This window comes from Malurus melanocephalus, unplaced genomic scaffold (assembly GCF_030028575.1).
Source record: "Malurus melanocephalus ecotype Western Australia unplaced genomic scaffold, MMel_1.1 scaffold_292, whole genome shotgun sequence".
Taxonomy (NCBI): domain Eukaryota; kingdom Metazoa; phylum Chordata; class Aves; order Passeriformes; family Maluridae; genus Malurus; species Malurus melanocephalus.
The window spans coordinates 693,491-715,883 of record NW_026623524.1 but is presented as its reverse complement, the minus strand read 5'-3'; the positions used below and the strand labels follow the sequence as shown (position 1 = coordinate 715,883).

Genomic DNA, 22,393 nt, shown 5'->3' with positions numbered 1-22,393 from the left:
TGTTGTTTTGACACAATTAGCAGATAAGTCAATATTGTTATGCTCCCTTGGCACTGGTGACAATGTCACTGAAGATCAGTAAGAAAATCCCAGGTGAGATTGCAGGAGTTGACTAATTAACATGCTTTAAATGATATTTTAATACTGTCTTYATATGGTAAATAAACTTCCTCAGGAAATTGGGGTTTTGCTAGTTTATTACAAAAATTTTGTCTTTTGCATTACTGGCAGCTTATTTCAGGTTTGTAATTGCTTTTATTTGGTCTTTCATCACTTACTTCTCTTGACCACGATGAGTAAATCTTGGCTCAGTATCATACATCTGGTTCTCTCTTCATCAGATCCAGGGTGTAAGTGTGTGGGAATATTTAAGGTTTCAGARGTTATTCATGTTCTTAAGAAATAGAAAACAAACAAACAAGCAAAGGAAGAAGTAGCTTCCAAAATGAAGTGCTCTTTCCCCACCATACATGGTCCTCAATGAATAAACTTTTCAGTAATCATTTCTCTGGGGAAATGTGAACCAGATTTGGGTTAGAGTTTGACTTCCTAAAATTCTGGGTGTTCATACTGATATTTTTGGTTGGTCTGTTTTAGATAGGCTTTAACATTGAAATACTTTCTCACATATATTGTGCTTTTATATTTTTTGTATTATTGTTACTTTTGTTTAGCCATGACTGTCAAATGGCTCTAAATCATATCCTATGACTTGGTAAATAAATCATTATTATGGACTCTTAAAATGAGCAGAGCACATTTCTCTGGCTGAAATCCTTGTGCTTCGTCCATGTGGATCTGACTTCAGATCAGAGCCACATAATTCAAGGACAATAAATTCATTTGGGAAATGGTCTGGGAGTTTTAGATCTTGGGAAGTTACAATCCTGTAAAAATAAAACCAGGAGAACCAGTCCTCAGATAAGGTCTCTCATAATCTCTCCTGATTTACAATCTCTCATTTAATGAAATTCATATTAATTATTCAATAAACTTCTGGGGGTCTTGCAAAGCAACCCAAGGAAGCATCTGTATCATTTAAAAAATAAATGCTGAAAAACCTCCTCTAATTTTACTTTCTAGAAGTGAGCTAAGAATGTTAATATTCACTAACTAAATTCATTAAAACAGATCTCTTTCCATTTTCTTTTCTCTATTTCTTTTTCTTGATGTAGAACTAGATTCTATTACATTAGTAATAAAGAGCAATTATTTCCATGTTTTGTTAACTGCATTCATGTCTGGGACATGGTGATCAATGTATGTCAGTGCCGGATGTAATTAATTCAAATAAAACTATTTCCAGTATTACTTTTCAAACTGTCTTGCAGTCCTGTGGACACCAGGTCAAAGGTTATACTGCAGATGATGCAGTATAAAATTATGCATTATTTGGTCTTACTGTCTACTTTTAGRAATAGGTAGCAGAAAATGTAAGATATTTATCTTTATTAGCGTGGTTACACATTCTCTGTGAAAACAAAACATCAGCTAGGGAAGATAAATGGAGGAAAATGGAATGAAAATTATTGCACAAATGTCGTCTGTGTAAGACTTTCTGAGTTTCTTTGAATGTGTTTGAATGCTTACTGTATTTGAGATGTTGACACTTTCAGAAAATTATGATGTATGCATCACCTGTCTTGCAAACTCCATTTTGTCTGATGAAAGCATAAAGCATTACCCAGAATGACTTATTCTGCAGCTGACATTCTCGCTTGGCCACATTTAAGGAGCATTGATTCATGAAAGTTTAGCTCAATGCTTTCAGATTTTCTTAGGGTACTAATTATACTACAAAACCTCATGAATCTCTGAAAACAGTAAAATCTCTGGGTTTTGTTGTTTTTTTTTTGTTTGTTGGTTGTTTTTTTTTTTGGTTTTTTTTTTGGGGGGGGGGCAGCAGGGTTTCGTTTTGTTTTGTTATTTTTAAAATGGTGACTGGAGTTCAGGAATACAATATTTTGATCCAGAAAGATTTGCTATTACAGGAGAAAAAAATCTTTTTATTAACCTGCTAAATTGAAACACATGGATTCCTAGAGCACTGTTTTATCTTGCTCACTAACTATGGATTTTATTGCCTGTTTAAACATTTATTGAATAATTTTATTGTGAATACCTTGGCATTTTTTTTTAAAGCAGAGCATATGAAGCAAATATACATGGGGCTATTCCTGCTTTTTCAGTTCCATTAAATAAACTTATGCCAGTTCTTATGAATTAACACTTGATTCCATGCAGTGGAAGAATTTTCCATGAGTTCTGCATGTGTGAGGTTCTCTTAGTAATTTTCAGACTACAAAGCATCAGTAATGGTAATCATTAATAGAAAGTATTAATATATTTAGATGCTCAACCTTTCTTGAAAATTCTGTTTTACATCTTGAGCATTTCCTCTGCCTCCCCTGCAAATACAGCTCTGATATTCAGATTCTTAAAATGCAACAGCAGATGCGTTGTCATAAAAAACCTTWTTTTTTTTTTTTTCATCAAGGACATCATCAACTGCCCTGTTGACATCATCATTTGTCAAAGAAGAAAAGTGAGGGAAAAGATACTGAAGAAGAACCATGWGGAGCTGGTATTCAACTATCAGTGGTTGGAAACAGGTTTATAGTCACAGATAACTAYCTAAATTCCCTCTTACATGTACAAAAGAGGCAAGGATCTCTGTCAAAGACAATTATTCTGATGTTAAGTGTTTGAAATTGAAACTTGCATTGACCCTTKAGTGTACCAATTGGTTCCATGGCAGAAAGGTTACAAAGAACAAAAGGCCAGGATGGAAAGGCCACAGCAGTAATGAGCAGCGCAACACCTGCTGCTGTACAGCCCTTGGATGAAACTGTGATAGTCAACTAAAGAGTGCAGCAAGTTTAGTTGAAATGAAAATAGCATAATTGGTTCAGAATGCACCCAAAGAAACCCAAGGCTGAAGGGAGATAAGTAAAGTCAGAACAAACAGTAGTCACAAAAAGATTATGCAGTTTAAAGATAGTGGCTGCCCTAAAGTACAAATATAAATGGTTGAAATTATTCATGTGTATAAATATTTCATAGTTATATTTAGCAACAGCAAAGGATTTGATTAATTTAGGAAGGGAATTATGTGTTGGAGGACCTGTGATAAAACTGAAGCATATTGCATGACTGTGTYCTCTTGCAGTTCTATATTCATGAAGGTTGAAGGTTATAACTTTTATTTGGTTGTTTTAACATTAATGGGGAACAACCTCCACTTCATTCTTTACTCTTATACAAATAAGGCAACTTCTCAAGTAGTAAAGCAGTGGTTACTGAACTTGATTTGATGYAGTTCAGTGAGTTCAACTCCTTTTCATATTTGGAGGATTGAAATTCATCCTTAATTGCAGCAATTTATTTTGGAGTATGTCCAACTACTTAGCCATAAACTGTCTCAAAGGATCTCTAGTCTGCTCATGCTGCAGGGAATGTGGGGTCCATAATTAAAACTTAAGCGACTGAAAGAGTTTAAACACAGAGAAGATTTTCTCAACAGAGATTAGAGTRCTCCTGTTGGAAGACAGGTGTGCCTGAGGACATTTTGCTGGTGTTATTGAATGGTTGCTTGACATGGAAAAGAGGAAAATGTTGGTCAGGGATTAGAACTGGGAAGCTCCCCTTTCCCTGGGGTAAATTCATAGTATTGCTATTGTTACACTTTTTTACTACTACTACTACTGCAATCACAACCGCTATCATTAGCAGCACTATTACTTACTGCTATTGTTTACCAGTTCTATTATTTTTGTGAGGTTACCCTACTTACTAAAGCTGTTGGTATCTCTTTAGAGACTTTAAAATGAAGATGGATTATGTTGTTGTTCAACTTGTACCTCTGTATTCCCAGAAGAAAACTTGATACCAAATGTTTTGAACTCTATTCAAAAGCTCACTGCCTCATCACAATATTTAAATATTATTTGCTTCTTTTCTCTTTCACGATGCCTCTCAGAATAGGAATAAATATTCATCTGAGGTTTTGAGAGTAAATGGAGCATTATAGCCTGCAATACACTTAGAATTTAAGATAAACATAGAATAATTTCTTCGTCTCTTTTATTCAATGCTTTATTCCTGTGAAGACGGCATGCAAAAATTTTCCTCCTCAAAGATGAGTAAAAGGATGCCATTAAGGAAGATATTGTTTTATGAWTAGTCTGTTGAAGAATTTTGAGTGCCCAAATACCAGAATTTTCACTTTTACAGCTCCCAACAGCTATAACTATGTTGAAGATATGCACTCTCCTGGAAGTAGGCACTACTTATTTACAAAAAATTTCCTATTGGAAAGTCATAGAATTTCTCATTAAATCCTCATCTATCAAAAAAAGATTCCTGTGTGAGGTGCTTAGCTCATATCAGTCAATGTAATGGTCTCAAATTATTAACCAAGAAAACAAGATTAAAACCAGTTGCAGAGTTGTGCTTTYCTCCTGAAGAAGCACTTACCTGGCTTGCTCTCAGGTGACATTATAGCATAGACAAACAAAGCCATGGCCTGCAACTGGCTCATGGGACCCCACAGTGTGAACCCTCTGATGTTCTCACCTCTGCAGTGCCCTTGAGGCCCCCTGAAGCATGCAGAGTAAGAAGGAGCTTTGTGTTTTTGTTTTTAAGGTAAGCTTGCATCCCTGGCACCGACTGTGAATCAGTGCAAAGCCTAGGGAGAGCACAATTACCTGCTCCCCAGGCTGCTTTGGCTCATATCTACTGTGCTTGGGAGCAYAGCTTGCACGAATTCAAGCTGCCTCCTGTCCAGCTATGCACAGGTAGCAAAGTCCTGTTGGGCTRTCTGCACTCTATTTCTCCAGGAAGGGAAGCAAATACAAAGGACAGTCAGGTTTTGTCCTTACAAAACCAAAATACATAAATTGCAAAAAATATTTTCTCAATGTTCTAAGCAACCTAATACTGGTAATAACCCTTTGTATTTAGACAATTTTCTAGTTCCATGAAACTTTTTAAGATTTTAAGCTCTGCTTCAAAAAGCTGTCTTTTATAGGGGTTCATATCCAGGTTCTTTTGTATCYCTCCTAATTTGATGCTAATGGAAATTGCAGGAAGGGACAGGTAGGTTTKAACTTCTTTATTTCTTTTGAGGAGAAAGCATGCTCAGCTTTGCAAAGCTTAATAATGTCTCTGTGGCATTACAAAGCTGGCTCTGCATCTCTCGATCTTTCTTGTCACAGGTGTCCAATGAGTAAAGGTTGGTTTTTTTTTGGTTTTTTTTTCTTGGGGTTTTTTTTTTTTTTGCCTGCCTGCAAAGCAATAAAAGTCCATCACCATTTCAATTTTTGATATATTTTAGGCTCGTCTGTTTTCACAGAATGAGGTGCTTACTTGTCATTACATTCAAACAGAATGGCATTGGGTCCTAATTGGGGACAAACTCTGATGCCTAAGAATAACATAAAAATAGAGCAAATGTTGATTTTAAGTATGCTTTATTTAACAGCCCTATGTTTCAGTATTTGGATGTAAAAAAAGAATAAGAAAAAGCAGCAAAAGCCTGACCACCTGTTTTGCTGTGCAATACATCAGGTCCTTATGATTAAGTATGCACTSTCTTTGCTGTTCTGTCTTGTATCCACTCCATGAGTTACACTGACCCCCAGCAYAGTGGGGTCATGATGTGATGTGTGGCCGATGTTTCATTTTAACTATACTCTGCTGGAACTTCATGCACATGAGAAACAGGCTCTTATGATGCCAGAATAATATGCAGAACTCTCAGACCTGAAGTAGTCAACTCGTTCTGGTGATGTTTGTAATACAAATACCCTGCTCACGMAATTTTTATTTGGAATAAAAACATGTGGCTGGAATGACTGAAAGCTCTTTTGAGCAACTACAGTCTGTTTTAAATTTGGCTAATGTAAAGGTAGTAAGCTTAGGACCTGAAGGTGTTACAAGCCAGGATGAAGAATGAGAAACTGAAAGCAGTGGTGGAGGATTGTTAACTGGGATATAGAAAACTTTGTGACATGTACACATTTGCTTTATGGCATTTTAGCAAAAATATTACAGTAAAAAACAGAACTCTCTAAAAGAGTTGACCTAATACAAATRATATGAGGGTATTCCACCATTGTTATTATTATTTATTTCTTTTTATGCTTGTAATGATTCAGGTGCTTTCCAAAMAGCAAAGCTGCAGGCCCTGCCCCAAGGAGCTCACAATCTAAAGGTGGACAAGGAGGAAGATGTGAAGGAGGGAGGGTCTACAGAGCAGTCAAGAGGCCAAGATGGAAACCAACCAATCAAATATGATTTGAACACATTGTTGCAAACTATACAAACTATTTTCCAATTATGACTAATATTTTCCATTTTGGTTTAGTTATATCTGCCATGACACAAACAGGTGTGGAGGAAAGAAGCTTTCAATAAATGAGATCAGAGAGAGTAGCAYGTGTAAAGCGGAGCTGGAGAACTCACCTAAGAGTATAGAGATGAGAGGAGTTTGCCTGGATTTTCAAATCACAGTTCAGTACCAGGACACTTTAGATCCAGAATTATATGGCTTTAGGTCAGGTCCTACAGGTTTAAATATGACAGAGTCCCTCTGAAAAGTAAATGTACTCTATGCATCTGGAGGTTCCTTGATAGAGGCTAATATGAACTACAAAACCTATCATGGCAGGACTAGGGAAGTTAGGAATGAAATAACCACACTTATGTGATATATTCAGAGGGGAAAAGAATGGGGCTGAAAGTTCAAGGGTAGTCATTCTTATGCCAGTTGTAAAACTACATTTTTAATAATGTAGAACACCAGCCAATGATTAAAAAAAATCCAGACTGTTTAATTTTAAAAATATTGTTTTTAACGAAGACAGTAAGTCACTCATGAGTTACGAAAAACTATTAGGTTTTCTTTAAACACTTAGGCATCATTTATAAAACACCCAGTCAAGTTCCCCCAAACTGTGAAATTATCAAAGAAACCCACTTAAGGCTTGCCTTTTAAAACTTCCCAGCAAATTGCCATACTTATTCAAGTACTCAGGGGATCATTGTACGCTTTTTTATTCCTGAAGTATCATTCCTTTAGCAAATGCAGGTGTATTGTGAAGGCAAAAGCTATTAAGCAGCTGAATATTAAAGTGCATAGGTTGTCCACATTAGGAAAAATAAATGGTTGAAGAAGCAGTAGTTGTGGTAATTAAGGATTCTTGGGGAGTAATCCATCATCAATTTTTAGTAAGTCACAGATATTTCTTTTCCTATAAGAAACATTTTTACAATCTTCAAAACTTGAAAATGCCTTTCTAAAAATGGTATCAGGGTAGTCATACTCCTCTTGCTGTGAGGAAAAAGCTGTAAAGAAAAATAATCAAATAGACTGATCTTTCATAATTTACAGGTATTCATATTCCTTCAATAAATAAAAGAATACAACTTATTTTCTGATTCTGTATAGACTTTGAAACAAGAAAAGCTGCAGGCCCTGCCCCAAGGAGCTAGCTATTTAAATAAATGATTCTAATAGCTTGCCATGAATTATGCTGACAGGAGCCATGTATGATTATTATGGTGTCCAGAATCTTTTAAGAACCTGCAGAGTTAAATAAAAGCTTACAAGTCTCTTAAGCTACTTTTTATTTGCATAGAAAAATATTTATCATTGGAGTCAACTATCATATGAGAGAAATTCCATTTGTTGTAATTGAAAAAGAGAGCTAAAAAGTTTCTGTGGATTATTGCAACAGTACAAGAATACAAGATGCTTCCATTTATTAAAAAATGTAAAACAAATCGTGAAAGCTAAAGCAGGCTACAAAACAGAAGGTCCTCATATTTTCTTTCTCTTGACTACTATGTTACAAGATCATGTGCCACAGTTGAGTACCATAAAGTGTAATTCTGCATTAGCTAATATAATTCTTAAAACATTCCCCCCCTCCCCAAGAGCACTATGCAAAATATATATATTTGTAAATGCTTCCTCCTGTAAGCATCACAACCTTGTTATCACATAGTCACCCTGAACAATTGTTTCCTGTTTCCCATCAGAGTCAATGCTAATGTCCAATGCCTTGTCCAGCTGATCCTGCGGTGTGGCAGGTCCTGAGTTCCGTAACTCCATTTTCTCTGTTTCTGCAGAACAAATACTTCCCTCATCCCGCAAATCCAAAGACTTCCTGTTATTTTGTGACTCAGCGAATACACATTTTTTGCCAGGACTTTGGATGTTTAATTCACAGTTCATGGTCAATTCTTGCTCTTCCAGTTCATCAATTTTCTCAAATTGCTCTTCTGCCTGTTGACGGGAAACTTCTTCAGAAACGGTGTATATTTTATTTGTACTCTGCTCCACAGAGTTTGTTTTTGATCGTCTGTGAAACAACCCAAAGTTTTTTATGTCTGTTACAAAATTCACATGCTTTTGTTTCTCCTGAGTGGATTCTGACACCATCATTGCCGAGCCATTGCTTATGTTATGTCCTTCAGAGGCGATATTGGCTGATCGTGGGTGAATCATCGTTGTTATGTCAAAAAGGCTGAAGGGTTTCTTCTTGCCTTTCTTGTTTCCTTCACTCTCACTATTTTCTTCATTTTCTGACAGAGAGGCAGTGTCTTTGCCCATCTTTGCAGTCTGCAAATTAGACAGCTTGCTTCCTTTTAACAAACCCAGGACTTCAAAGCGAAAGCTGGAAATATCTTGTTTTAACTCCTAAAAAWTAGGAAGAAAGATGAAACGTCAGAGCATGAAAGCTAACTTGACTTTTTCTTTAGAAATAGGAAAAAAAAAAAAAAACCCTCAAAAAAAGAAAAGAAGGCTTGTGCTAGGGATCAGTAATAAACTTCAGTGTCTGGAAGTTGGCATACCTGGCATCTTCACAGYTGAAGAACTTGCTCTGAGAAGCAAGTTATTTAGTACCTGAACTGAGTGTGAGAAATATGCTTCACAGTCTTAAAATATTGTACTTAAACACCTAAAAACATAAAAATAAATGCATACCTTAAAATTTTCTTCTGTCAATCCTTCCTCAGTTTTGGCATCTCTTATCATTGCTGCAACATACCTCTTAACCAGATTTCTCATAACTTCCTAAAAATAAAAAATATTGAGTTAGCTTCCTTGGTATTAGTTACCAAACCTGCACTCATGGGCTTTTCTTGGGCTTTTTCATGCTTTAGGAACATGCCAAAACCTGTACAAATCTTAAACCTCTTGGAATTTTTGTTCTGGTTTTTGATGGGAACTACTAATGCTTATTATCCTGACAAGGGCTATGTTGGGTTTGACCAAAGGTGTGTCTCCTGCCGGTAATGTGCAGCCTGGCAGTGAGCAGCTGCTGGTGCCTCTTGAGCAAAGTAATTCTGGAGTGGTTTTACAATATTATTTCCAGCTATTCTCTCTCAAGCCTCGTGTGCCGTGAGATGTAGTGACTTACTGAACAAAAATGTTAGCTCTAGGTTTAATTGGCTGTGACAGGTTTCCGTATGCATTTTGAACAAATGTAAACTTCCAGCATTCAGCAACCCTCTGCCAATGAATTTCACGGTGTGAAGTAAGATTCCATTTGGGGTTTTGTTTATTTTTRTGCTGCACTCTGGTAGTTCCATTGTTGTCTTCTAAGAATCCCAGAAATTATTTAGTTTGAAAGAGATGCCCGGAGGCTGTCTGAGTCATCTCAGGGCCATGTCCAGTCAAGTGCTAAATATCTCCACTGGTGAAGATGCTGCAGCAATGTTTTCCAGTTGTTTACTACCCTCACTGTGAAGATAATTCTCCTCACCTTACAAAATTTCCCTTCCTGCAAGTTGTGTCCATTCAATCCTGTTCTTTTGCTGTGTGCCTCAAAGGAAAATCTGTCTCACTCTCTCTAACCACCCACTATCTTATTTAAGACAGCAGTTATATTCCCCCTAACCTATTCCAGGCCGAAATCTGAGCTTCTTTGGTGACATTCCTCTAACCATTTGGCGTGGCCCTTTGCTGGATCCCTTCCAGTTTGTTAACATCTCTCTTGCAGTGTGGGGCCCAGCCCTGACACTCTGCTCCAGACACAGTCTCGTAAGTGAGGGCTGGAGGAGAGCAACCAGTTCCCTCAAAGGGCTGCCCACAGCCTCCCTAATACAGTGTAGTACGTGTGTGGTATTCAGTTCACGGATAAATGACAAACAGCTGCTCTGTGTTCACYTTCCCCACACTTTTACAGATCCCTGTTGCACTTCCCACAGCTGCCTCTTCTTCGGGCTGRAAAAGTCCCAGCTTACCTAGTTATCTCCCATATGGGATTCACTAATTACCAAGCCTACAGCTTACAACTTGTTTAACTTGCAGCCCTTTTAACACAACAAAAATTCAAAATGAAGCTGAAAAATATTCATTGTGCAATAATAATAATAAAAAAAATAGAAGCTGAAGAAGGTAGGATGAAAAAGAATGGTTGCAGGGGATCTAGGCAGAGAGGCTATTAAGGAAGTTGTCTATGGGGGGTCTAAAGCTGGAGAGATGAAGAGCAGCCTCTGATGAAGCATGTCAGTGCRCTGCACATATGATCCTGATGAATCCTGGCAGAGAAGTGGGCATTTGCTTTTTTAAAGGCAATCCATGTTASAATGGGCAAAGTACAGGATAGCATGTTATTGCTCTAGAAAGCATCTTTTTGCTCTTAAAATAAGACCATTATATTTCTCAAATGCTTTTGTTTGAACAGCAAAAATATTAAATTTGTTTGCTGAAGATTAAAGAACTATGGATTTTGTGCTGGGTTTTTTTCCTTTTATTTTCCTTTTTTTGCTTTCTCATGAAATTCTTACTTTTTCTTTTCCCCTCATGAAGACATCCTGGAAGTACAGAAAAAGAATTGCCCAAAAAATAAACCTGCTTTTACCTGGTATTGATGATGTCTCCTCAAATTGTCAGCTGCACGTCTCTGAAAAACAAAAAAAAAAGAACAAAAAAAAATTAATCCCCATCTGGAAGTAAACTACTTAACTATAGAAAGCAGCAGTGTGGGCATTATATGATATCTAGCAAGCTGAGAGAAATGGTTCAAAATCTGTTGAAAAATGACAGTGTTGGAAAAAAGCCTATCATTTGCTTTACAGAAAAGAGAAGGCTGCTACTGGGAAGACAAAGTGGATTTTCTACATTTTCATCCAAATGCTTTTATTYCAGCATCAGCATGGATGTGGTGGGGCAGCCAGGTCACAGGCTGCAGAGCCCCAAGGTCAGTGATCTGAGACAGAAGTGGAACAATGGATCACGTSGCTCACTTGCACAGACTGAAGCATGTCTTACTGAACTGAGAAAAGCTTGGCTTGTGCCAAGTTAGATTTTTCTTGGAGGTACACAGCAAAAGACCAGGAGTCAATGGCATGAGTTACAGGAAGAGAAATTCTGTATGGAAAATCATCAGCACAGTGAGGTGCCTAAAACCCCATGGTGTTTGCAAGACACTTGCTTTGGCTCCTAATATCTCATTTCAGATAAAGCCAACCAAAACCTGCACTATAAAACTGTATTAATGAGAAAGGTCTTGCTTAGTTCTCTGTTAAAAACACTTAGTTGCAGAGAGGTGTATGGAAGAAAGAAACTTATCTTTCAACACAGTTTGGCCTTGATAGGGAGGGAGGGTAAAGGGGACATTAACTCTGAAGAGGAGCAGCAGAAAGAAGTGTGGTAGGAGGAAATAATTGCACAGGTTTCAAACAAGTGTTGCATTAGATTATGCTGCCATATCTGAGGGCTGCCCAGAAGAAGATGGCAAGGAAAAAGGCCTGAATTATTTATTTCCTTGAATTACTTTCGTCCACATTTGCATAATGAGTAGCATATTCCTATYCTCTACCTTAATTATCTCTGACTGGTAAAAGAAAGACTTATAGCTTTAACTTGGATTCTTATATCTTCTGCTGACAAGAAAATAATGGGCCTGACCACTGACTGTATTTCTACAAAACAGAACCCTCACAGCAACTGAAAATAGGGTGAAGGGRCACCAAGGGGCTTGTTAAAATTGACCTGAGTTGCACAGTAAGGCAGGCACAGCAAGTTATTTTGTCTTTTTTCTTTACTTGAAAGAAGTGACTAACAATTTCCCTGTACATGGAGTGAGTTTACACTTTAGAGTTGATTTCTTGTGTGCAATTTATTTGAAGGATGCAGTGGCTTTGTGKTTGGGCTTGTCAAAAAATAATAGAAAGGGGGAAAATCAGTATTTTCCAATCAGTCTGAACAGCCATTGTAGGGTAGGGTCCATGTTTCTGGATCCTTGTCCAAAGAGAAGATGGAAATTTCTTGTGTGGAGGACGAGCCAGCCCATCACCAGGGCCGGAGAGGGCATCCGTGGGAAGGCTGGTACCCTCACAACACCCAAACTTAGCCGTTTTTAGGACAAAAAATCTGGGGTTTTTTGCAGTTGACCACACGGTGGAGATGTTTCATTCCTGCTGAGAGAGTATTAAGGGAGTCTGCAGCTAAACGAGCTCTGAACATCAGATCTGACTCACAGGTGAAGGGAAGAACACTTTAGGGTGCAATTGAAACACACTTCAGGTAAAGTGATGAATTCCTATAAATAAATTTTTTAAAAGCTGATTCCAGTGCTTCACAATACTTCCTGCAGCTGCTGTCTGCTCTGCTTCATTTTACAATCAAATGTGAAAWAAATGCATAGGTTTAGTTTTGTACCTGTAACAAGAACTGCCTAAATAATGTTCAGAAATTMCCAGAAACAGAGGCTGTGGCTTTTCTACTCAATGCAATTCCAACAAGTGCGATTTGGGATAACTATGCAAAAATATTTATTTGTGTAATAATGTGTCAGAACAATTCTACTGCACTTAACAATGGTTTAAAATGTACTATCCCCAGCAGCTCTCTACATCCTGTTTAAATACTTAGATTCTGCCTCCAGTTCCAAGTCATCTTTTGATTCCTTTCAAAAACAGAATGAATCTTTGCTGAAACACATCTGTAAAACATGCTATTCAGTAGAAATAAAATGTCATTAACATTCATATTGTCCTTATTTAGTTTTCAGCTGGCTTGCATTTCTCTACTTGGTTGTAGCCTAATTTATGGTTCAAAATTTGCATTAAGTAACCATTGTGATACGTGCGTGAAGTTGTAAATTATGGCTGGCAAAGGGATGAAATTTAAATTTGACTAAAAATAGCAATGGGGAGAAACACTCTTCTGAGGACAACATTGAATGCAATAAAATTAAATTGAAGGAAAAGGTGCTGTTGCTTTCCAAAAGGGGGCACTGATATCCTTTAGAAAGCTTTAATAGTAGCACCCCTAGTACTGATAATTATTTKGGTCTTCCTTTTTATTCCATTCTTAGTAATTTGCACTGTTTGGGGAAAAAAAATCTCTTTCTTAGTCAAAATACAATAATATTCAATTATTTAATTTGAAATGTTTTATCAAAATTAGAACTTTTAATGTAGGAATTCAAATTAATGCCTGCATTTGACCTTAAACTGCTCAGCCATAAAGGTCCAGAAAACTGAGCTATTGTCTGAAGTCGTGGGGTATATTCCTCATTTTGAATAGAAACAACACCTTTAAAGGATTAGAACTTATCTGTGCTGACTGGAGAGAAATGAAATAGTCCTTGACTCTACCAGAAATACTCTAGATTATTGATTTCCACCCCAGATGGAAGCTGTTATTTCTTTGCTCAACTTTCAATAACATACATTAAAGAGAAAATACAAAATGCTTACACTGACTTAGAAGTTGCATCCTTTTCCACTGGGTGAACAAAGAATAGGAGAAAGGAAAAGGAGATTTTCTGTCACAAATGATAATAAAATCATGTAGGTTGCTCAGAAAATGGCATAAAAAATCTGGGTAGCTAGAAAAGAGATAACTGTTTATCTAAACATCACATGCAAAAAAAAATTACTGAAGCTATCTCTGGCAAATGTTCAATTTTCTCTTCTGAAATACTCAAAATTATAGGTAAAACAACTTTGTTGACTGATCAGATGCAAAGTAGAATGCAATTTGGGGRAAACTGTACAATTTGTTCCATTGGGACTAAGGTTTCTTTTCCCATATATCTTTTTCTGAAATAGCAGTTTCAGAAATTTGAATTTCAGGATTTCAGATGGCCAGCAGGATTAGCCTCAACATGCCCATAAGCCTTGTGCAGGTAGGAAAATGTCAGCCTAATCAATAAAATTCTATTATTAATCTGTCTTTTGCAAAAATGGACTAACAAAATTATTACTAACTAAAAAATGAGATATATATATGTATATAATACATGTGTAGAGAGCAGCACACATTTATTTCACAGTTGAAGTGCAGAAGATAATTGTGATAAAAGCTAAAGAGAAYGCTGCATACCTGGGATGTGTCAAAATGACAGAATGTAAAAACGTGCTTAACTCTGAATGGTAGCAGAGCTCTGATTCATGGCAGAGCTGAAATGTTAGTAAATCACATCCTGGCCTTCCTTCAGCTGAAGCTGTGGCTAGGGAAGCTGCCATCAGCATGGCTGGGCACTGTGGAGAAAAAGCTTCTCCCTTGAAAAACCTCCCCTTGACTTCACCACCCGCTGCTTCAGCTGTCCCACTACAACAAAGGACAGAAGAATCACAGAACTGAGAAGCAAATTAATTGGCTTTTTTCAGAGGCACATGACATTGCTACAGATCCTGTTCTTGCCCATGTTTGTTTTTTTTAAACAATAATGTAGATAAATCCTCCCAAGCAACCATGCCATACTTATTTTACTGGCATTTCTCTTCTTCCTATGGGCCAGATAAAACATTTCACTAGAACGTGCATTGTAAACATTCCCGACCCTGAACCCTTTCTTCACACATTCTGCCTGCACATACTCCCAAGTGTACACATATATAAATTTTACAGTGGATTGTTAACACATTTGATTTGATCCTTGATTTAATCCTAGTTCCTGATTCCTGGCTTTTTGGTGCTGAGTTTTTTTTTTTGTTTTTTTTTTTGCAGAGATCGTGCGCAATCCTTGCCAGCTCCATTCTGTCTACCATCTATTTCCTATCCTCTAGCACTGACTCTTTGGATGCACACTATTGCTTTCTCTGCTAAGAATCATCCTAGTACGTCACTGCTGACTGGTGCTCCCTAATAGGAAAGTTAACATTTAGAGATTTAAGAACAAAATGTTTTAATATCTGAGTTCTGCCTTACAGATAATGTGGCATCCATGCRTCCATACATCCAATATACAAAACCAGTTTATAGCATTTTCTTTCTCCCAGTACTGGTTGTAGGGAAGGAGACAGAGTTTTTAATACAGACACAGTGAATATGAGTAGATCCCAACAAAGCTTATCTTGTAGCTCAGAGGCCAAAGTTATTACAGGGGAGATACAAGTGAGCTGGAGTCATCTGTGAACAAAAGGCAGCAAAACCTCTTCATTTACTTTAGGCTGAAAGGGCTTAGAGATTCTGAATTTAATTTGTGATGTAACATGTTGGGACAATTGAAAAAGTTCTAGGAAATCAAGGCTGATCTGTGGGTAATGGGAATAAGTTTGTCAAAATCAGAAAGAAGTGTGTTCCTCCAGGACAAACAATGAGATCACTGAGGTGTGCCCATTAGTCGATTGATGTTTTAACCATTTGGGATCTGTCCAGTTAACAGCACCTATCTTGTGGTTTGAATCTATCCAATGTGGAAATCAGAGCACAGAATGCATAGCCACATCTTTCTCCATTTTGGAGCCTGGGTGAGTAACTGGGCCTTGAAATTGCAAAATGTTCCAAATTCACATAACCCTATTGGGGGATGTGTTATGCTGAGGAGCTGAAGAACTTTGTGTTCTATGATATGCCCATTTGGTGGACTGAACCTGCCTGGTCAGTCACAGCCACTCACTTTTTTCAGACAGCTGCAAGTATGGTTACTATGMTGACTTTTCTGGTGAGTTCTCTGCTCCAAGTGTTTCAGCTCTWATTCCAACTAAGGATCTCCTCTGTAGGGGAAACCAGTGATGGACATGGCCCTTCTGTCTCACATGCTTTGGGGATTCCACTTTCAAATAATTTTAAAAAAAAACTTTACAGCAATCAACTAAAAATGTCCCACATCTCTCCCCTATTGATGTCTTCTACTCCCAAACAGTTCAATAATTAGTGGTTCACATTCAAATCATGAGGAAGCCACAATCAGCTCCTCCTCTTCTGCTCTCCCCAGGGAACTGTGGTATCTTGATACCTTGAGAGGAACATTTCTGCTGTCATAGCTTTTATGCTTGGGGTAAATAATTAAATATCCACTGAAGAATAGAAGCAAACCTGGGTCTCCTCAGCCCAAGATGCTTGCTTTACATGGCACCTTCTACTTCCACTTTCTTCAAACAGAAATTTCATCCTGAAGCGGAAGAGTCTTTCCTGACAAAGGCTTATTTGAGACTGAAATATATTATTTTAAGAATATGATTTTTACTTTTTTTTTTTTTCAATTTAAAAGCAAAAAGAAAATTCTATTTGGAAAAATGTTCAAGTGGTGTGGTGCTCAGACTCCCTACCCTTTGACTCTTTGCTGCAGCAGTTTCCCCAAACCTAAGTGGTGGGTTTCTAGAAGGGGGTATTTATGTACACTAGCAGGTGATAGGTACAGGAAGTAGGGATGATCTTTCTGAATGCCCTTCAGAATGCCCTATTCAGCATAGGGCTGGGAGCACCAGGCATCTTTCTTTATTATTCCACACATCCAGGAATGAGTTTACTCCCAGACCTGCAGTTTGAAAGGATAAGAAAAAAAAAAAAAAGATATTTCCTTATCCCAGATGGAATGTCTGACAAGAAAAATTTTCCTGAAGGTTTAGTTGGGATGTATAAGGGTATTCTGGATCTGTCTCGTCAAACAGGGATATTGTGTTAATCAACCCTCTGCTACACACTGGCATCATACCATTAATTTTAATATCATTCTCTCARTTTACACTAGCTAATCATCCCTACCAAATGTTTAACAAATGCCTAGAAGCATTGCCCACTCTCCCACACACACAAGTACATCCTTCTCTCTTGACTTTTTCTTTCTAACATCTCACAGTTTTTCCTTCTGCTGGTCTCTGCATTTACTTTTTTCACTTTCTGTATTACGTGGAGATGCTTTAGTCTCAAAATTATTCACCATTCATGTTAGTTCATGTTCTTTTTTAAGTTTCTATATGAATCACTGTTAGTCATTCTTCACCTGAGGTTATTTTTCAGTGTATGTTTCTTGTAGTCCATTATTGGTTTGTTTTCAATGTCACCCTCRTGCTTATTAGCTCCTTTTTCTGGCTGTTTCTTTCCCATGTACAAATGACAGCTGAGTGAAATAATTTTGCTTTCACGATGCAGATACTGGCCACCAAATTAGTATATTGCAATAAGCCTGATTTGAAGCTTTCTACAAAGAGGACAAAATCAATTTATGAGCATAATAATTGTTAGTATTTTCTATGTCCCTCTTCCTCTTCATCATATATCACTACACCCTTGTGAACTACTTCCTCCAAGTATATCTAGAGATTAAACTGCATTCCAGGATATGACAGAAGAATAGGCAGGAAAAATCTGTTCTTATTACTCACTGATCAAGAAATGGGGAAGAAATGCAAAGAAAAGTTTGATACAGTAAGTGTCCATTAAAGAATTGTAAAGAATGCCCCAACTTCTTTGAAATGGATGGAAGTTTTTTTTATAAGAATCAATAGCAAAAGGACTATACCCCTTTCTTTTTCCCCTTACCCACACTTGATTCTCATACTCTCACTAAATGCTTGGCTGAGTTCCTAACAAACTTGAAATATTTATATTCATCAAATCCCTATGGTATACAGAAAGTGCCATTATCCACATATTACCCAAAATAGTCTTATTCATGCTGGAGCTGGCTAAATGCTGTCTAGTTACTGAGGTACTGAGGGAAATGGAGAAAACTTAACTAGAAAAATTAGTTGTTGATGTGTTAGGATGTTGCCTGAATATTTGCACTGACAATATAGTAAAACTGTGCTGCTGTCTGAGGTATCTCAAGCAGATGATGTGAGGGGGGAAAAATTCAAATCTGCTTTACCCACCGCCGCTACCAGAGAAAGCAAGTGCTGAGATATTGCACTGATATCTGCTGACTCCAGGTGCAGGACTATTCTTTGTCACCTTGTGTGTCTTTTCCTCTCTTTTTTTTTTTTTCCTAGAAATGTCATTGCTAATCAGCACTATCATAATATCGTATGATTTTAGAATATAATTCTGAAAGAACTCTACCTGTAAATTCAAGGAAGCAAGTCCAAGTAAATGCTGTTACCTTTCAAAATGTTTTCTTTAACTGGGAACATTGGTAAAAATGCATTTATGGTGAACCCATTTCATTACATGTAGAGAGACAGAGACACAGAGAACATCCTATGAAGAATGCTGCAAACGTGAGTCTGTGGTACATGGTATTCTGATATATCTGAACAGTCACACTTGAGCTAGGGATTAGCAACCAATAATTCTGAGACTGGCAGACAAGTAAACACATTTGACCTCTTGTATTTTGTATTGCTCTTAATCTTTATTGCAYTATCCGCAGATGAAGCGCAGCTATGGTTCACACTCTCATTGTGCAGAGATATGATGATGCTTTCTCTTCAATTGCATTGACACGAATGTAAAAAGTAAACATTTTCTATTAGAATTATTCTCTTACTCATATCCACATTATTCGACAGTTCAGATGCTGAGAAGAMTCTCATCTATATAGCAAAGAGGACCATGACAGGCAGAGTAAACCGCATGACAGGCAGAGTAACCCACATGACTTACCCCTATCGTTCCAAAACTTTCAGGCTTTCTTCTAATTTTTTTCTTGCAAAGATGTCTCCACAACCATTTGATCAGATACCACAAAGACTTTGGGCTTGGTATGACATTAAAAGGAGTGGGCAGAGTTCCTCCTTCTTCAAAGTAACTCATCCAGAGTTTTGTTCGAGCAAACTTCCATTCAATGTCTGCATGATCCTGCACACAAGAAACACAATAACAGCACAGACATTGCTGTAATTAAGGAGGTGAAAAAAAACCTCTACAAAAATCTGAAAAAAATAAAACTAGAACAAACTTGAAATACTAAAGAATTGTCTTGCTAAAATACTGCCATCTTCTTTTGACAGAAGTTATTTTAACGCAAGCAAAGCTAAAATGCTTTACTTCAGTAGAGATGTTCAATATATGAAGTATATATCTACTTMTAAGCACTTCTTTCACTGTTACCAGCTGTTAAATTATTGAAAGTCTCTCAAAAACCAGAAAGGATAATTACAAGCAGAGAAATACTACATTTCTGGAAGAAATGTTTTGTTATAATAGCAGTTCATCATTATTCTGAATAGATCAGTCCAATTATGCTGCTCTGCAGCAGCTTCAACAAGTCAGTAAAATTACAAGTCCCCAAAATTCACAAATAGGCTATCCAAAAAATCATGAGGCTACTGAAACTGTTGAGTCAAGTATCTTTTTTTTTCCCCTCCTACTTCAGAATTCCATATTTGGAATAGGTTGTGTGGTGGGTTTTTTATTTTTATTTAAAATTTTATTGCTTTTGGATTTTATACAATATTGTACAATTCTGAAAATTTTAGGAAAATGAAAGCTAAAGTCCATGGAAAGATTTCTAAATCCTAGCAGCTGATCAAGAAGTTTAAATCACTAATATTAGAGTAGCCAAGAACTTGAGCTACAGGTCTAGCCTTAGCCATACAGTAACAAAAGCAGTAATTTAAAAGGTTTAGCAGGAAAAGTATACTACCTACAGCCCAAGTTATGGTGAGTGGTACTTTGTTGTGATACTGCTCACCAGACTTTTCCAACTAGAGTTATACAAACACAGGTGATCAATATTTCTTTTGTGGAAACACTCGTAATTCCCAGACTGGTGAAAAAGGGCACATAAAAAAACCTTAAGACTGTGAAGCTTTCTTTTATTTGCTTTCTGCATGATCATATTTGAATTATCATATGATGAATCAGTGTTTATTTTTCTTAATCTCCTTAATAGAAAGCTGAGAAATAAAAATAAGCCAAAAGCTCTGGTAAGGATAAAGACAGTTCTCATTAAAGGAGTTAACAGGACACTGGGAATGAGAGGACATGACCTTTTGTCTGAATGGCTAATGGGTCCAAAACTGTCCTTGGAACATGGGCATCCAGTTTCTGTCAATTGTATATCCATGCCAGATAAAAATAAAAATTAAAAAAAAAAAACCCAACCTTTCAAATGCTAATAAATATAACATATTAAAAATGAAGCAGAGACGAGACAGAACAATCCTGGGCAGTCTTTCTAAGAAGAACTCTTGCACAGGAGAGCTTGGGCAGCTGTAGCCCATATCACTTGCCAGAAGCATCAGGACACCCTTCTCAACCCACGAGCTGGCTTTTTTCTCAGGGTCACCTCTTCCCCATTCAGTGTTGTGGGGAAATATCCCTCTACTCAGTCCAGTTTGGGTCTGGTTTCTTTGTCCTTTCAGAACAGGGCAAAGAATTTGAACAAATCAGAATATTTGTCCCAAAATCCTGCCAGAAAAATGGGGTGTAGGAACAGAGCAAGAATATGTATTATAAATGACCTAAGAACAGGGAAAAACTTACAGCAATAAGTTGGTAAGAGTTATTCATCATAGCTATTAGCATGTTGAGTAGAACAACCAGAGATATTACATTATAGGTACCAAACATGGTGGCTCCAACAAATTCAGTGAATTCATGCCTTGCTTTCACATTGGTCACATAGAGATTGATGAGTCCAAATATAGACCAGAATAATGACTGCAGTGTTTCAAATAACCTGAAAAACAAAACCCAGAAGGAATTGCTGTATCATAACAACACATTTAGTTTTCAGATTGTTCATTTTCTCCCAAAACACGAAACAGAAGTTCTTGACTTGACTGAGATGAATGACACTTATCACAGTATAGCCAACATAGAGGGAATATCTTTCTAATGRAACAACAGCCTAATGTTTCAAATCTGAGCCTCTAGATATACAATACAGAATCCATAAATAAGCCTGCAAGCAAAAGGCTGATTTTGTTCAAACTTCAGAAGTATAAATATAGTTTCACACATCTTATGTTGGACACCTTCTTTTGAAGTATTTTGACCCTTTGCTTTAACTATTGGGAGTAGAATAAGGATCCAAAAGTAACTCAATGATTTTGTTTCACCAGGATGTTGAAAGAAGTACAGCATCCTCATATTATGCAATTCTGGTTTGTTGAGAGCCWCGGAGATAAAAGGAGTTGAATAATTAGAAAGACATTTTAATGACTGGCATAAGTATTGTTTCACAAAGAAGGGAGACATGAAAAAGATAAGCATGCTGATCTCAAAAGAAACTTGTGCTTTTATACCTAAAGCATAGGACATTCCCTTAGGGAAGTTTGTACAACAGTCAGAAAGGTAACAACAATGATGAACTTTAAAAAATAATCCTCYGCAGCTAGATAGCTTGAAACACTTTCACTTTTGTTGTGTGTTCAGCTACACTATAGTGTCATAAGCATGGTCCTGGTTAGACTCTCCCCCTCAAAGGTTTGGAGCATATAAAGCATCATTGTTTGCCATGACATCACCTTCTGACACTAGTACCAGTGGTCCCTACTATTTCCCAGATGAATATTGTTTCCCTCAATGCTGAGCTCCGAAAAATTTCTGTGTGCTTTTCTGTTCAGATCACATAAAGTTTAGACCTGCATAGGCGCCATTAATATACAACATAAATATGCTATTTCTGGGAAAAGTTACTTGATTAAGATGATATAAAGGCTGCTATTTTTATAAAATTATTTCCTCTAAGAAGGAAGYCATTGGTAATAAAAGTATTTTTAAAACAGCCTAGATACACAAAAGTTAATAGGGAACAGACATTTATAGCAGGAGTTTGATTCAGGTTGGAAGGTAAAAGAAAGTTAGAGAATTAAGTGTTCACTTGGTCRTGTTTTGGTACTGTACATGAACTATAAACCAGAATGAAGCACAACTGATTTTGAAGTGGRAAAAAAAAAAAGGAAATACTTTATAACAGAAATTAGAATAGAAATTTGATTGTGTGGAGTAGRGTCAGTAGAAGCTTGAACTACATTTTTTTCCCAGCCTATCACATTTGCAAGGATGTTTTAAAACACCACACTTACTTAATGCCCACAGGTAGACATGGAAGAAATGCAGAGTTACAGCTTCCTGGATAAGCAAGGTCTGAGCTGGTGACCTTATGTACCTTCTAATCTCATTAATCTTCCTCTTATCTCTAATTTACCTCTTATCTTTTGAGATCTTGAGTTGTACAGACTTCACTGTGGTATAAGGTAAACATTATTAGAATGATGTAATGATGTAATGATAACYATTTTTATTAGGGTAGTA

General features: G+C 37.0%; 1 protein-coding gene across 1 annotated transcript in view; it reads right to left on the bottom strand.

Annotated features, from left to right (window-relative positions):
- Positions 1-5,734: 5,734 nt before the first annotated feature.
- TRPC4 (transient receptor potential cation channel subfamily C member 4) overlaps positions 5,735-22,393 on the bottom strand; it is a 76,872-nt gene continuing 60,213 nt past the window's right edge. Inside the window, exons 6-10 of the mRNA XM_057376832.1 lie at positions 20,618-20,813; positions 18,794-18,988; positions 10,875-10,916; positions 8,993-9,082; positions 5,735-8,704 (exon numbers count right to left, since the gene is read on the bottom strand). Of these exons, the coding sequence (XP_057232815.1) occupies positions 7,988-8,704; positions 8,993-9,082; positions 10,875-10,916; positions 18,794-18,988; positions 20,618-20,813 (1,240 nt within the window). The 3' untranslated portion in view covers positions 5,735-7,987. The remainder of the gene's footprint in view (positions 8,705-8,992; positions 9,083-10,874; positions 10,917-18,793; positions 18,989-20,617; positions 20,814-22,393) is intronic.